Raw genomic sequence first — 18,160 nt, 5'->3', positions numbered from 1 at the left:
GAAAAACAGGATCTTAAATCTAGCAGGATTGCATACCACACCATAAATCTAGCTTCAAGAATGGTAGCGTCGAAATGTAGGCGCTAAAGGGAACTTTTAATTTGCGCCTATGTCCTCGTCCGCCAGTCAGCTGTTTTGCGTGGCAGACTGGTTAAACAAATGGTAGACCCTGAGTGCGTGACTTCTTTCCGCAATCGCTGGTCGGTCTGCTTGCTTGCTTAATACCTTGTTGTCTGTTTCGGACGATTAAGGTCAAACAGCTAGATTCGCTAAACAGCTTAATTTCTGTTTCCACTGTTAGGCTAATTGGCAGTAACGTTCGAAGTAGATTATAGCAGCAGCAAGCATGGTGGAAGGACTAGAAAGTAGCTCTTCAGCCAAATGAACTCAGTAGTTCAAACAAACTCCAAATGTGTATAGTGTCTGTTACCCATTGGAGGTTGAATTTAAATTCAAGGTTTTAGATAGCAGATTTTACTGCTCTTTAGGTAGCTTTTGCAGATACGAAGCAGTGAATTTAATACGGTTCTTCAGTATGTTATTTACGTAATTAGGATATTTTGTTATGGAGTAGCACGTTAATCATTGTGTGAATGTAATACCAGTAAACTTGTCGCAACATAATTGCCGAAGCCATCAGATAAAATGCATTCTTAAGCGGTTCTATACCCGCTGAGCAAACAACTGAGTGATTGACGGCGTCAGGAGATGACCTTCACAAAAGCAAGCGTTCTTGATATTCACGTCACAAGCACGAGGTGCCTATTGTTCCACACAAACTCCGACCGAATCACGTCATTGAGGGCATAAGGTTCGCGTTCCTGCATTGAGATCCGCGTTTGCAGGCAACAAATGCATTCGCACAGCAGGCTTGCCGACAACACACAGGTCAAGTTATGGCGATAAACACAACTGATTTTGAGGTTATACACGCGCGATTTTGAGGTCAAAGCAAGCCAAAGTCAAGCGCCCGCTAATGAGTGGAATGAAATCATGCGGAAGTCAGAGGCCTCATGTTTACGCACGGGCAAGCGTTAACTACGAGACAACCGCATCAGTTGGTGTTTGCTAAATGCTCAGCTTTCGCCCGGTGTTGGCTCGCTTTCGGCAATAACAAGCTTTATGTTGCGCCTAATCTTAACTCAAGTGGTGTTACTTTCATGCGTCTGGGGCACGCGTGAAGGAGTTCTCTGCTTAGGCGTCTATCAACGGGCGTAATTAGATTAGCGCGCTTCTGTGCATGCCGTCTCGCTGCGTACCTGCGGTCGGCTTTCATCGTTTTATAAGCGTAACATAGGCAAAGCAGCCTTCGTTGGAAGAAATGTTTCACCCAAGTTTCATCACTAGTTCTAGGGCTACTTGACAATCGATCAGCCAAGGTTTAAACCACTCAATCAGCGTGCCGGCGACACTACGTCACAGCACGCTCGGTAAGGTAACGCCAGTTAACAGGCCTCAGCGCATTCCAAACCGTCTTAGTATTAACCTAAGGGCTTTAAAACGAACTAAAGCTGATATCACGCCGCTTTACACAAGCCCATGTGGGCTTCTTAAGGGTGTTCTTGACGCAAAAACAAGGTACATTTTCAACGAATTGTCTGAGGTGATTTATAGTCGCGAATTAGATAAACTGACGCTGTTAGCGCGATACTGCACGAGAGAGCAAAACCGACAAAAATGTATACGCGCGAATTATCCTAAAGTATTTGCGTATTGGGGCGCTTTTAACAAACATTTTATCCCTGTTGAGGAACAAATTTGTAAATTGGCGATTAGCTCATGGTTCGAATGATATTAACCAACCAAATTGGTAACTATATGTCAAAGTCAAGTAGAAGAAGGTAAAACAATGTCACCCATAAAGAACCACTTGACTGAGATTACGTCCTTCAAGTCCGATTACGTCATTAAGTCCGTCGCTGTCTGAATCCTACAATTGAAATTATCTTTAATTGGCGAGTGCAGAGCGTATCCTTATTACACAGCGTGAGTTCGTTAATTTGCCTCACGGCGCCAAGTAAGAACAAAATCGGTGGAATTTCGCCAACCTAAATACTCGCCTTGTAGCTTGACGTCCGTCATAGGAAGAACTTAATTGGTGCGTGGATGTTGGAAGGGTTATGTGAGACTAAGAAGCGTGTCCGTTTATGAAACTGAAAACCTTTGATCGAGTTGACGTGGTCAATGTACATTCGTGCACTGTCTGGGAGAATTACGTCTTTGGAATGGCATTTAAAAGTATGACGATCTTATGGTTTATCGAGTTTTTTTTCTTTAACTTAGAATTACAGTTTTTTGTCGCATACTTGTGAACATAACGAGTCAGTTAAAGCTTTGGTGTACATTGCGATAGAGGAGTTTTGGTATTTTGTTAGCGTCAGTTCACAATTCCTAGAGGCTGGTTAAAACCATTACTGAAAAAGCAGTTCTTCAGTCTGTTTATTTGTTATAACTCAGTATGACGCATTGCGATTTGGTTTTTAAATATTTCGTGCGATAGGAGTGGTCTTATAGTTTGAATTGGCCACCCGAAAAAGCTATCAGTTGTATTTGCTCAGCAGTGTGGTTTAGCAGCAACAAAAGCACGAGCACATTTCTTTAACTCTCATCCCACGCGTAAAAATTCCCCGCTAAAATTCGCAATGTCAACATTACAGCAGTGAGTAGTAGTGCACTAATTGTCTTGACGTCACGCCAATGTAAATGAACGGTTCGACTTGTAGGAAAAAACGCAAAACGTGGTCGGAGACTAGGGTTTGATCTCAAGGAGTCGTGCAGATGCCCTTGGTGTTTGGTAAAAGGCAAATAGTAGCGGAGTAAAGGAAATGGCCTTGATGACCAACGCCGAGCGGAAATAGCGCCTTGACTCGTACTCGGACTCACGGTAAGTGTAGTTAACCATCGTCGCAGACGGCGGCTTTTAGGTATGCAGCGTTGGGGAAAAACAGGCCTCAGGTGCTAAATTTGCGCGGCAAAAGAAAAAAGACAGAATATACAAAAGCGAGCCCATAGCTCATGAGCTTGAGAAATCGCCATGTTGAGTTCATGGTGACAGAGTTTTCCATATTTGGAATAGTTTGTGTACATGCTAAACGACTTGTTTTTTGCCCACAGAGGAGTTGATTTAATTTTTTTTACAATCCGTCGATTGAGACGAAGATTAGCCTTACGGGAGGACATTGACGCTTTGGAGAGCTTTCGGCGGAAAAATGACGCCCGAAACCTCGTGGACCGCCCACAAAGCTGGCGTGCTAGTAAGCGGACTGATTTTAACGCTCGCCATTATACAATCTGGCCATCGGACATTTGCAACAGCAATAGGACAGTATGTGCGGCAGCCGTCACATTGCGTACCAATTCCAGCAAACATGAAATTATGTCGAGACGTCGGCTACAGGGAAATGATGCTGCCTAACTTTTTTAGCCACGAATCGTTGGACGAGGCGCATCGCCAGTCTGTAAGCTTTGTGCCCTTGCTTGCAACCCGATGTCATCCGCATACCAAAATCTTTCTATGTTCTCTGTTTTCGCCGGTTTGTCTGAGCGGAGGTCCAATACCTCCCTGCCGTTCGCTATGTCTTAGCGTACAGTCGGCTTGTAGGCAAATCATGAGCGATTTCTCCTTTGAATGGCCAGAGATGCTCAACTGCTCCAAGTTCACTGATACCCATCCGTGCGTCACTATCACCAACGCAACGACAACCTCCTCGCCTTTGCCAACAACAGAAAGTAAGTTTTTTTCGAGTTTGTTTTGTCGTGTGCCTTTGGAATGCCGTTTGGAACAGTCGCAATGCACTGGTATTCACATTTGCCATTTTGAATTTTTGAATTTTTTTATAAAAGTTGGATTCAGTATTGTAACCTTAATAGAAGCGAAACTTTTTAAAATAGGATTGGAACGTTCTAAACATAAAAAAATCGTTCTATCTTTATTGGATTCATAAAGAAATTGCTTTGTAAGAAACAGCTCAATAAACAACTCTACGACAAACTTATTATACACTTAAGAGATTTTTTGCAATTTATACGAATATCCAAACTACACCAGAAATGAGTTTTGTCATCCAAAAAAGTTTCTATCTGGTCGCCCAGAATATATTGAATTTCAAAATGTTGGTTTTATTCAAATCGTAAAATCTGGGTTAAATTATAAAACCGCAAACCTTTACAAGGAAGAATATGTTACCGTGTTGCATGTGTTTCTGTGTGTGTTGTGTTGTGAATGGATTTGATTTCGACGAGGTCATTTTGTTTTGCAAATTGTCTGTAATGGAAAGCAGGACCAGATGTGTTCGATGGTAAAGACTTTGCGTGGGTTTTAGCTTCACCAATCATAGTATTCATGTCACGCGTTAGGCATTACGCACATGTTGTGGCTAGCTCAAAATGTCAGGGGGGCAGTGTAGAAAACAGAGGTGTTTTGCTGATGGCGGGTTGCAATTTTGTAGTGAATATTCATATTCGCAGAATGAAAAACAAATGCGGAAAATCCAAAAGTACAAGTTGTACCCGTATTTACATTTCTTAGTCAGAATAAAGCCACACTTGCTTTGAACTACACCCTAACGATCCACTCAATGTTAACAAAAATTTAAGTTGGCCCATAAAGAGATCGTTTAGGAAAAATCATTAAACCACACCAAGGTCTTTGATCTCGACAGTTGACTCTGTTTATTCAACCGTAATTCTCGCCGGCCTATTCCTTTAGTGGCTGAATGTCAATGCAAAATCGAGACGGTAACCATGTAGCTAAATTGGCCGCTTAATTTATAAGCAGTCAACGCAAGCCAATACTCAACGACCCCAAAACGTGAATTATTAACGCATTTTCCTGTTTACAACCCCATATCTCTGCCAGGCGTCTGACCTTTGGCATTTAACAAGGCGCCAGACTGAATTTACTAGTATCAGGAAAACGACTATTTGTAGTATAGTTCCAAACTACAAATAGCGTCCAGGTTGCTTGGTGTAGAACTGTATATCGAGTCTGTGTTGCGCTTTAGCATGCGACAAAATGAAGTGGTAGACAGTGTAAATATCAATATGCGAGAAAATGTATTAAAATTGAACATTTCTCATTCGATTTTAATGTCAAATTCAATGTTACGCAATTTTAGCGGAACGGCCCGAAACCTGCGTAGCTGACTCATGAAACTCCTGTTGATACAATTTAGGGCGCATTGAAGCGTCTAACACTCTAACTTATCATGCACGTTTCCCAAAACAAAGACTTTATAATAGAAAATTTCAAGCCTAATTTGCTTCGTTTCTTACGTGTATGTGCTCATGCATAGGTGAAGATTAAATTTAATTTCGTGAAGGTTACCAAACAAGCTATTGATCCGCCTTTAATTTCGCACCACAGGGTTGTTAACTTACTCGCGTCTGTTTAAATATGCCAATGCGATAAACACATATTGTAGAGCTAATATCGCCATGAAAACAGCCGCTTTGAAGCGAAGACTGTATATTTTAAGCTCGTTACTTGGTGGATAAAAACTACAACCACTTGATGTGGTCATCAATTTGTAGAAAACGGAACAGGGATGTCTGGTTTAAGGTGGCAAGGTTAGGAAAACACCCTAGTTCTGGTAAACGCATCTGGGACATGGCATTCGATGAATCAAATTGTGGGAAAAGGAGCTATTTAAACTATGTTTTCCAAAGCCCAACCTCAAGTTCAAGATAGGCCACACCGCTTTTTCAATAATTAGGATTGACTTAAAACTGGGCGAGGTTGTTTGAGAAAAACTCTCTGCAAACCTATGTGTTGCCCAAAGTGCTCGAATACGGTAACTTACACACAACGTGGGTGGCTATTCGTATGTAATGTTGTTTCATATGCATGGAGCCTCAAGAGAACTAGTAGCACTAGCGAAATACAGGCCTTTCCCGTTTCTTGCGGCCTAATTGCGGTTGAAGTGCCGTGACTGAGAAACATGCCCAAATTGCTCCGTAACACGGGTCAGTAAAAATCGGTACAGACCGTAACCAACTCACGTCAGCTGTCAACAGACTGCTTACTCTGCCCCAGTAGCATTTGCCCCCTAGTTGCCGACGCTTTGAGCGTTCGACGGCGCCAGGGGCTCGAACCCCGGAAGAACTTATGTACTCTTGGGCATTACCTAAAAATTCACGATATCTCATTATTTTTCGCTAGTCATGTTAACAAAAATACGCCTAAAAAGTACAATTTTGGGACAACGCGTCAAAACAAGCGAAATAACAATCTCGTTTGCAACAGGTCTACAAACGCTCGTAAAAGTTAATCGCTTCTTAATCACCTGAATACTACAGGAACTTCCTTGTCATTTACACACTTTACGTTACCTTTGTTTGCACAGGTTACAAACATTTAAGCAAACGTTAAACCCAAAATAGCGTGAATGAAGTTTATCTATTAGTTGACTTATGGTGTCAAATATGCATGCTATGGTGTGAGCATTAAAGACTCTTTGTTAATGCGTGAAATCGCGTGCCTATCTGTGGGATTGCATATTGCATGTTTACACCTTGAGTGGGATTTACTGCCTTTCGCATGCATTTGTGGTGTTACAAGGAGCCGGTATTCAACCTTTTTCTCTGGTGTATTTCATAGGTGGCCTGGGCGACCCACGCAACGAGTCAGAAGCAAGTATGTTGGGTATTTTCTTTTTTGTGTGTTTTGGGTGGTAACTTTTGTGGTGCTACTGGGTGCGACTTTTTTGTTTTTCCAAGAATAAATTTACCCATAGAGAGACCTAAAATATTCGAAAAAAAAACACTCGCATATTTCCCATCCGTGCAACTTCTGTACAGTGACCCACAAGAGCTAATGGTTTGCACATTTGCCAAGGTTTTTCTCCACCATAGGCCTTTAATATGAATGAAAACACTCGCATTTTCGTTTTAGTTTGTGGAATCTTGACAGATAAACGTGTTTCCAAATATTATGATTTTGCGACCCCTGTATGCTTAAACACCAATATGAAAGAGGGTAAATTTGCAGCAGCCAACAGCCTACAGAAAGTATAAGGGCTGAATGAACTTGGTGTTACGGTGTAAATGTTTGTGCGGCGCTAATTCTTCCGGAAGCAAGAAGAGCTGTCGACACATTGCTAACACACTAACACTAATGAGCTTGCTGGCAACACAGAAAAATCACTCGTCGTCTCTCGTTCAGACGCCTCGGGCCTACGAGTCGGATCTCGATAAAATCGGCTAATCTATAGCGGCAAAGCGAAAACAGATTATGAGCGTTGATTGTTTGCTGGCTCGCTTGCCACAAATCAGAACTCGTGTGTGGCGCGTTAAAAAGTTAGCAACCGCGAATTTAATACGTTTTTGGTAAAACAAATGAAGGGAAAGGTCCAAGGGTCACGCTACATGTTGATTAGATTTTAATCGATGAAAACACCGTTACGGCGTAGAAGGTGTTAATTAACGCTAACAAATGATTGGTGGTCCTTTGTTACTGGTAGAATCACGTCTTTGTGCAATTTCTGTGTTGTAAGCTTTAACATCCACAAAGAACTATACCACGTTTTTAGTGCCCTTCTCAGCACAGATCTGTCATAGACGTGCTTCATTATAAGTTACAGTAAAAAGTAATTGCCCAAAAGCAAAACCGTGTCCTCTATAGTAGAATAAGAAACCGATGCTCATAAAATCATGTTTAAAGGTACTATTAAATTCGTAATAATAAAATTGTTTCAATTTTGCGCATATAATAGCATATTTAAATGGTACTGGCATTCAAACACATAGTACACTCTCTAGCACACCGTGTCTGTTCATGGTTTTGAAATTTACGAGCTAACTCGTACTAAGGGCTATCGGACCTAATTACAAGTTTCAGGGGCAGAGAAATCAGCAGTGATAATCACTCGAAAGCGAATTTGGCATGTACACAATTAGAACAAAGTTACCATTGTATCCTACGGTATCGTTCGATTATCGTACAACACCTAGGTGTCGGAATCGTAGACAGGAAAACTGTTACTTGTGGCTCAAAGATGGTATCGTATTTTCAACACATTACGTCACTAAAAACAAGGACATTAGCTTCGAGACTGTTGACGGGCTGCCTTAGGCAAACCAGATCCAAATTGATGCTTGATTTTGATGAGATTTCATGAGGGTCACAAAGCGTCTGCACCTACTTTGTGAAAGTTTATGGCGATATAAAGATAGTCGCCGATCTCTCGCGTTTTCGCGATCTTTGGATGTTATCTTGCTCGCTAATTACGGGTAAATTTTTGGTTCTGATGCCACGTGAGACCCTATTAGCCACAGTTATGTTGTAACGCTGTCAACAAAGTATTTCCGCTTCCTGAAAATCGGTCACTCTTTAGATCAAGCAACATACAACGCAAAAAATACTTGACAAACAAACACTTGAAACGTGAAAGATGCACATAAACCTTGGTCGTTTTTATTCCAAATTTAGACCATTAGGCACCTTTTCAAACATATTGTGCTGTATCTACTCCTGCTCAGCCTAGATATCGTATGCCCTGCAGTTTTACTTAGTTTTGTGAACAAATGTCTGATGTATAGAAAAAGTCTTCAGACAATTGTTTGCATTCTATTGTAGTAAAAACAAGGTAACAACCCTACATGAATAATGTATCTAGATCAATTATTGGCCTGGCCGATTTTAAGAAAAGATGCTTAATTATTGTTACGGTAACACCCGTAAAACAGACACATCGTTTGACAAGACAACATTAAAAACTAACGCTAGGCCGCATCCTAACAAAGATTTTTGTTTTAACAGGCGGAATTTGCGCACCGTGTACGACTCCATTGGACAACACAGTCGTGGACAACTTCTGTGCAAGCGAATTCAGTAAGTACACCATTTTTTATGGGTTCTATGTATACCGCAGTTCACAGCAGTCGTGCTTGTGGTCGTTTGCCACAAGTGTGCAATTATATTTCACCACAAAAGATTACACGGTCGGTTTGGGAGAAAATTGTAACATTTCTGCCGCTAGACTGGGACCAAAACCTGTCAAAAAAGCCACAAGAACTCCTCCCATTTACTGCGCAAACACGGACATATGGAACACAATACAGCAATATCAAAACCCTTTATCAAACCACCGCAGTTAGGAGAAAACCAATTTGCGATTACATAACTTGAATATTCAATTCGCGTCGCATTCCACGACACATTGTGATCTCAAAAACGTTTTTTTTTAACATGTGGATTCTTCATTTTGACCAAATGCTCAAATGTGCCCATTGTGGTCTAAAAATTGCTGAAGTCGTTACTCGTATGTCAACCGTACAAAGAACATTATTGAATATATTCGATGGCGATAGGCGTTGTAGCAAACTCCCAAACAGCAAACAAACATAACGGTCATATAAGCCTGATGTGTCGCCTACGCACGGACTTACAATGCTAGACAATGGTTAAAGAGATAAGATCGAACAGCCCTGGATGTCTTACGCTTTTACGTCTTGATAAACGACCACAGGTGATATATTTCACTCAAAATTTGTCACATTTTGCGCTGCCTGGACTGCTTAGAGTTGATTTAGGCATAAGATAGAATCTTTTGATAGTTTGACGTAAATGAGGGCTTGGCATCACGAAAACAGGTTGATTGCCAAATAAACAATACTAGAGTGTGACTAAAGGGCCGTATCCCATTTTTGGAGCCGTAAGAATAATCCAAAACATTATTCAAGGGATGGATAGGAAAACGTGCTTAACATTTTTGTTTTACCTGCAAACTGGTGAAATTGTGCCATGCCAAAAAACGTGAACGTTTATTGGACATACGCATACGCAGAAAGTATAATGAACAAGGAAGGCAATGGCAGTTCAAAGTCATGTTTACAAAGGATACCATTGAACATTACAAAATACACATTACACCCAACACGTTTTCCAAGCCAATCTTGATCAAAAGACCTATAAACCACTTGTCATTTTGGGCCATATGGGAAGTCTTATTTAAACTATATTACAGACTTAAATCTGTGATTTCCTGTTTAAATATAGTAGAACGAATTGATAGCCAACTTATTGCACGATGTCTTTAACCAATCAAGACCAATAATGGTTGAAATCCTTTCAATTTAAACATAAGTTATACGATATTCTGAACTCTAATACCTCGCCAGTCGCCGTAATAAACCAACAATGTAGTGAATCACCCCAAAACAAGATTGATTTCCCAGACGGCACAACACACGAGAGTACAGCCACCGCCGACTGAATCAGAACCAAATATTGGACTTGGCTCAGCGTTATGTCACAGAACGCAATGATCAATTGGGTATCAATTGGTGATGGATATCCAATAGCGAATAGGGATAAATGTTATCACGTCTAGGCATTGCGCACATTAGACCGCAGAAGCATTGTCCCGAAAATGTCGAAGTGCTACGTAAAGGGGAACGTGTATGTTTTAATGGGCTTGTCCTTGGTGGTTTACTCCGTAGCCTTTAGGCTAAAATATGAACCGACTGTGGAAAATATTGTCCCGTCGCAACGCATGGAAACCGTTTGGCGTAAAGACTTGTAAATGTTATGTATATTCATTATCTTGGGCGGAAATTTTGACGCTTAGGATCATCATTTAACAACGCGTATTCCAGACAACGGAATGTAAATAGGGCGACATATCTGACTTTTAACGGGGTTACAAGGAAGTACCTCGATTGAACCTCGATCGTTGATAGTACCAAGACCGTATATCATTAGTGCAAATGACCGACATCGGTTACCACAAATATCCACTAATAACTAAAAATGCCCGGATAAAAATTAACATCCAAGGGATGTTGACTTCCTCTACACAAAACAACCACTGTTCGTGGCATTTCTTAAAAAATCAAATTTTAAAAATAAATATCGCCACAAATAACCACTCATTACCGCAGAATCCAATTAACATCCCGTTAGGCTTATCGGAAAACTTCAAACCAACCAAAACCTCAATTAAGTCAAGGTTAACAATCAAATTAGGTTGACTTTTCATGTTGTAAAAGCGTAAAAAGCAAATCAACATTAAAGAACCCAAAGCGCAATAGGCAAATATTTTCCAGCAGGTCTACTTGAGACACTGGTGTGATAATGTAGACCACATCCCGTATACCACAGAAGCCCCCGCCAGTCTAGACAAGGCAAACCAACAAGGGCACTTTCAGCTCTGACGTAGAATAAGCACATTAATCAGGCATCGCAACGTTCAAAGGCATTTGTCAACGGCACCCACTTGGATAAGTCGGAAGCCAGGTTTAAGGTTGCTGCACATTAATCAAGCCAATGTCGTCAAACTTCATCTGTTAATGTGTTAACAAAATAAACATATGTGTACATTAAACCTTTCTGTGAAAAATTTTTGACTCATTGTCACTTAAGATAACGAGTGATTAAACGTTTCGCATTTCCCACGACCAACACTTACAGACAAGCATTTTAACATTCCATGCAAGAGATATCACAAGAAAAGAGAAGCTTAATACACAGCCTAATGAAGTAAATTAACACTTTGATTCGTGGCAACTAATCACAACTCGCATAAACTATGTCATTACATTAAAATGATGGTTATTCTTCTGCAAGCAACCCAGTCTACGGCTGTTATAGCCAATAGTTTTGCCAGAAGAGCGACAATCTTGAATGTAATTATGCAAAAAGTGTTTCCTACAAAAAGTTATGCACGTCGACATAAAAAAAAACTTGGCCCCACACTAAAAGACACAGGTGTAGCTTTAGCTGAACACGAACATCCCTAAACTTAGGTCCGGCTTCAGTCATGAATCTTTACACAAACAGACCAAACAACAGGGATTGTTCAGTTCAAAGCTAAAAATTGAGGCTCTAATGTATTAAAGCGTGTATAAATACATGTACCTTGGCAAAACTGCAGACGGTATTGCATTGTTTAGAATCGGTTTATAATGCAGAGGTGGTAAGGGGTAATAGCGTTGCCTTGAACATGAAAGCAACCTGCGCTTTTGTTTCTATACCCTCGAAGCGAAGCAAGGATATTAGCGTTCCTGCGGTGAAGGCCTGACAAGCTTAAGCTGTCTGGAGCATTTCCCCTGTCCGGGAGCGGGTTAAAAATGGTTCTGAGATAACTAGATAGGAAGTGTTTGCATGGATACGAAGTTCGACAAATGACAACCACTGTAAAATTTTAACAGGATATTAGTGGACCAATAAGTGTTGCCTATATGACTTCTGGTATGTACCAGTGCCCAATCACAGCCATAATCAAAATCCGTTTGCAAAACCCATTTGGTGACAATTTCCATTTATGTGAACTTGTACGCAATTTGTTTACGCTTTCGAGATTTTAACAGCAATTTACACTATCGGGCAGGGGCAAAAAGGGGAGAAACGCCTGATCTGGAATGTACATAGTGTTTAGCTTACCCAGTGAGCTGTTAATAACCGTGCTTCCGTAGTCATATCCATCTTTTGAGCAGGCTTAAGATATGGGATTTTGCAGTGGGTAAGCAAAAACAAAAGACGATCGTAATACCAAAAAGGCAAACTTAGGAAACTTGGTAATACTATATAAACAGGGTTAACAGGGTTGACAGCGCTAAAATGTTAAAAAACGTAAAAATTGTCATGTGATTATGATAGCCTTCTTTGAATGTCTCCAGTGTTTGTTAAATAAAAAAATGGCGTTGCTAAAAAATTTGCACCTGGGATGCTAACTTGTCAAAAACCCCGATCCGTTTTACGCCCAAGCGCTACACAAACAAAACCTGTTCAGTTTCCCCTATAAAGCATAAATGGCACGTGCTGCTAATGCTAACAACAACACCACAAGCAATTAGCTAACCGTAGGCAGAAGGTTTGCTGTCCAAGTTGGCGAAAAAATGGAGACCGATCGCTTGGTGGTTAACTCGCCCAAATTTCTGTGGTTTTTCTCACCTGGCATAGCCTTGACACGGTTAGGGCCATGTTTGATGCTTTATCGTTACTGAGATGCCCGAGGTATTCTAGCAGATAAACATTGGTCACCTTGCACATGTTTATCAAAGATGGAAATTGTATGCGTGTGTAGAATATGAATCGACTAATAAGGAAAAGGTTTTAATCATTGCGAAATAGTTTAATGCGGATGAGTTGTATACAACTATCTTGTAAAAATGCATTAATTAAAAAATGTTTTCTATTTTGAACGCATATCCCCTAATTTTAAACAGCTAAACTGCCTTGAATAACTTTTCTTAAATAAAATTGACTATCTTTCGATTTAAAAAATTTCGACTTTGAAAAGTTTTATCAACGAAACAAGAAATTTAATCGCTCTGAAGTTGCTTCCTAAAGTTCGTTCGTGCGTCAACGCCCAGTTTACGGTTTGACCTATTAAACAGGAGTCAACGACAAACAAAACACGAAATGAAACTTCTATACCCCATATACGACCGACACTTCACACTAAAACCTAGTGGGGTAAAATGTATCTATACACGCCACCGAGTCCTCCAAATCTCAACAAGTGGCTGTCTTCCGCACGCGAAGGGCGGCGTCGAATGTTCCTGCGGCGGTCACGCAACCCCAAAACCCGCCGTTTGTCACGTAAATTCGTGACCCCTGCACCGGATATTATGCTTATGTCGCAAAGGAGGCGGACAAGCGTCACCGCGCCTCGTTGAAAATCGGGCGCTAAAAATACACCGTCCCCGTTTTGGGTTTCATTTTTTGGGGCGAGGTGCGACCCTGGCGCCCTCTGCTCGGAGAAAGTCACCCCTGGGGCTTGATTACGGCCCCCAAGGCACCATTTCCACAGATGCCTTGCCCCAATTTTAAAACCCACCTGCGGGAATACTCAGGACTAGCGCTTATTAAAACTAGAATTCCTTTATGGGCAGGGTGTCAATCATGTAAGTAGTAAACACTCCAAAAGCATACGTTGCCTATCCAGTATATCTCTACGTGGGCTATTTCGGAACGAATGGTTCAAAAAATAACCAACGCCCCACCACAGTTTTAAGTGGACAATTCCTATACAAGGTTTGTGGGCTTCTAAATTCTCAAGTACTTGGTTCTTGTAATGGGTCTTATATTTCCATCTGTGAGTGATTTTTCGCACGTATGAGAATAAATAACACTGAAATAAAACGTTATTTAAATCAACAGGCACGTAGGTGGCAGAGTAAAAAACTGTTATAGGGGCAAACTGTTACTAAGTTAACAAGCTTTTAACATTCCTTCAGGCATCCATTTTGCCGTGTACAGGGGCCATCGGTCAAGCAGCAAGGCAAACACTAACAGTGGAAATGCTAAGTCCACAAATATTATCGATTGTCAAGTGTCAATTTTTTAACAAATGCTCAGCATATCGACTTTCACACCTTGTGTGGGTGGGCTTGCAAACCAGGCACACGAAAATGTTTCCGAAACATTTGCACACAGCAGTTGTGGCCTGGCTCCTAACCCCGGCAGTGTTTTGGGGCGACACACTCTCTGCTCATGCACACGAATGGCTGTATCACTTCGCCAAACAACCCTCTGACACTAGTTTTCCGTACACAAAGCAAAAAGCACTTGCACAAGACAAAAAATCTGGTTCTTGACTATGAAACGATTTAACCCCAGATGCTCTTGTTGTGAGCTGTGGTGTGTGAACAAACAGAAACCGGATTGATGGTGAAACTTGTTCTACCGAGTTTTCACGCTAATCAGAAGTGCCTAATGAGGTGTTCGCAGCAGGTGGTCGAAAATTCGACAAGGACGCGGTGGTTTTAAGGCCGCGCTAAATGTTTGTGTTTCCCAAACAATATACAAGCGCATTATTTCAACTCAAATATGCTACCCTGCCAGTAGCTTAAAGGTTTCATAGACATTCTTGCAGGGTTTAAACGTCCGTAGGAAGTGATTATATTAATAGCTGTTAAATCAAGTTGATTTGTCTGGTATTTGACCTGTTCAACGCACCGTAAACATCTTTGAAATGGGAACATCCAATAAAAACTCCAACCAAAATGCACTCATTTAGCACTTTTTGAAACCCAAAACAAGCTAAAAATAAAATTGTTTTTTATATTTAGAATGACTTCCTTGTTGACGATTACATTTCTTTTATTCAGTGTTCAAGGCCTACTTCAACAAGCTAAAGATTTCGGGCAAAGGTTCCAAACGTCAAATCAGATTCAAGAAAAAGAAGCGAACGGTTTACAAGCAAGGGCCATTAAAGGATCGAGATCTGAAACGCAAGTATCTCAAGCTCAGCATTCCAAGTAGCAGAAGGTGCGACTGTCCGCAAGTTGACGATCTCGTTTCGAAGAAAGGAGACAAAAAAGGAAAAAAGAGAAAAGGAAAAAAGAAGAAGGTTGCTTTCCTTGTGATGGGACGCAAAGTGAATAGGAAGCTGCTAGTGACCGTCATCCACAAGTGGGACAAAAAGAACAAGTTGCTCAAGAAGATGGAGAAAAAGTTTAATCAGAAGACTTGTACGTTAGGAGAGTGATAAGGGATAAATTGACTATGGAAGGGGATGGACTTCGTAAAAGCTGCCAGCTTTCTGCCGGAACTGGCCGCTTCTTTAAACTCGTGTTGATAACGCTGTGCTGGCCATATGTTTTTTTTGTGGAAATTTTTTTCAGTTCTTTATTGTTTCATTTCTAATTGACTTTAGTTTTTCAATGCCACAGAATCACACGGAGCAAATCGGGAGACAAAAAATGCGTCGTTTAGTTTTGTTGCTTGTTTGTGGCTTACAAAGCTGTCACATATCGAAAGCTAAAGTATTAAAACGTTTTGGATGTCCACCTCGCTTTACAAAAGCGTGTACTTCGCCATTTTTCTGCACAGTACGCAAATCCATGAATAACTGCCCATCTAGCAAAAACAAAGTCGTTTTCGTTTAAAGTAATAAGTTGTTAGCTTTATATGTGAAAGAAAACTATTGTAATTTAAGCACAGTCTTACGTTTTCTTTTTTGCTTTTTTATTGTTTTGTGCAGCCTAGCTATCCATGCAAGGGAAGAACACATTAACAGCCGAAACAATGCGATATATGTAAATACCTATTGAAAAAGTTTTGTTTTTGCTTTGTACACGCGCAGCCATGCATTATAATAATAAAACAAACCCTGGACATGGCACCGCTGTTTAATTATGTTCAAAAAGCACAAAGAAGGCTTTGAAACCAACGTTAATTTAAGTTTAGATGCAGAACATGAAAATAACAACGTAGGACTGAAGTTGTGTGTTTGGAGGAAGTAACTTCGGATGTTTTGCGCGGAGGATCTTAACCAGGGGTACGACAGGTGTACCTTTGGGTGCATGGAAACAGAATCAATGGGATTAGGAAATGATACTTAGTTTAAAATACGAAAGGCCAGTGCGAGAACTGGTTGGTTGTCTCTGGGCGCCGACAGAGAAAAAAGTTAAGAATCACTGGTTTGCTTAATGCGTAACAACGTTCAGTAGCTACAAACTACTTGACTAGAACAATTGCAAAAAGAGGTGCGCTGCGAAGTTAGAGCCTTCTGAACGAGTTTCAAAAAAAAATTTAGCATCGAAGTACATGCTACACAACTTAAGATACCACCGCAGTCGTTGTAACCCTACCAACTAAGTTACAGTGATAATGGAATGTGGAACGTGAAATGTTAATGCGGGACGAAAATTAATTGCATAGCAGGAGCCAACCTGAGCGCTGTCTTCAATTGTCAATAACATGACTGCATTGATCGAAATGCTGCGTTCTGATTTAAAGTAGGAAATAATTTGAACTTCAAGAGGATATGATTTGAACCCCAAAACCCATGGTTGATTTAAGTTTGCAAATCAGCACCTGATTTACAGGGATCAGGTGACATCCAAAGCCCAACATGCAATCTACTCGACAATCTGACATTTACGCAGGATGGATTTTATAACCTCTATTGGGGATTGGTAAGAAACTTTTCAACAACAAGGCTTGATCAAAATGATACCCATGAGCGCCACCCGCTGACAATACCAATCTTATTAATATACCGCAGGAGTAAAGGTAAGGCTCATGTAGGCGTTAGTCTTAACCTAAATGCTTTACCGACATTAAAAACCTTAAATTGGAATTAGTCCAAAGCCTGGCTTAAACGAGTGAATAAATTAGTCCTCTTTAGAAAATATTCGCGTAAAACTAGAGAAGCCGCTTTCCACATACCTATGTGATATACCAGATGTTTTCTTATGCCGTCAGTTTTGTGAAAGCAGGGTCCCTAAAATAAAAATACGTTTAGATATTTCCACTTCACAAAGATAGAGTGTATGTAGTGAAGTACATTTATGAACTTAAAAATTCTGTTTAAGGCTAATGGTTGCACTCACAGCAATGGGCTAATAAAAATTGTTCCCCTATTGATCATTGTTACATAAATACTTGTCACCCCAATAATTGGCAAATGTGAAAAAAGTTTTAGTGGTAAACTGTTTGAGATTCTACACAGCCAACAGTACAAAGTACATTTCTGCATTTTGTCATCCTATACTGAATGTTGATGATCACCTACATCAGAAAAGGGCAATTTGGGGAAAATTTACGCCATACACCGTCATAATTGGACTTAATGTGCAAGATCATAAAATCATCTGAAAATGCCGTGACCGCATGATCTAAAAAACGATTACTGACGAAACTGATAAACCCAATAAAAAAGCAAGTACAAGAGAAACTTTTATCAGTTTGCAAGAGTTATTACGAGACAAGGAAAGCTGGAGTAAGTCATTTGAAATGAATATTTGTAAAGTATGTTTCTTTGATTCTTTGTGTCGTTGTATTAGTAGAGTTTAAATGTCAATTCAAGACAGATGAAGCATTACAACAATATTTAAAGCTTGCGAGTTAAGAGAACGCAAGTTGCAACTTTCAGGCCCCAAAACCTGAAACATAATAGTGCTGATACCTTTCATGTGTTATCAGCACAAGTGATTTAAAGAGCCACATTTAACCACAAGACGTTGTAGTTTGGAAAGAGCTGTGTTTTGACGGAACAAGATAGGAAGCAGGCTCGACTCTGAGGCCTACATCCAAACTTTCACATACTGTATACATGAGCTAAATATAATTTCAAACTCGCGCGTAAAATAATTGCACAAATTTCACGGTATTTAGCTTAACACAGAATTCAAGCCACAAATTTGCATTTTTAAGACAAGGCTTACGTGCTTGGACGTTCATGTAGCCATAACCTCTTACTTGCGCTAG

General features: G+C 40.5%; 1 protein-coding gene across 2 annotated transcripts; it reads left to right on the top strand.

The window, feature by feature from the left end:
• The first annotated feature begins 3,089 nt into the window (after positions 1–3,089).
• On the top strand, positions 3,090–16,070 carry LOC145220540 (secreted frizzled-related protein 1-like). 2 transcript variants are annotated; one of them, XM_080087755.1, is made up of 4 exons: positions 3,090–3,729; positions 6,599–6,634; positions 8,759–8,830; positions 15,055–16,070. In XM_080087755.1, exons 1-4 carry the CDS (start codon positions 3,210–3,212, stop codon positions 15,432–15,434), a joined length of 1,008 nt encoding a protein of 335 aa, XP_079943881.1. In that variant the 5' UTR covers positions 3,090–3,209; the 3' UTR covers positions 15,435–16,070. The 2 variants fall into 2 exon arrangements, with proteins under 2 accessions (XP_079943881.1, XP_079943882.1); XM_080087756.1 differs by lacking the exon at positions 6,599–6,634.
• Positions 16,071–18,160: the final 2,090 nt, after the last annotated feature.

This window comes from Phallusia mammillata, chromosome 3 (assembly GCF_965637545.1).
Source record: "Phallusia mammillata chromosome 3, kaPhaMamm4.hap1.1, whole genome shotgun sequence".
NCBI classification, from domain to species: Eukaryota; Metazoa; Chordata; class Ascidiacea; order Phlebobranchia; family Ascidiidae; genus Phallusia; species Phallusia mammillata.
The sequence above is the reverse complement of the archived record's forward strand: the minus strand, read 5'-3'. Positions and strand labels throughout refer to the sequence as shown.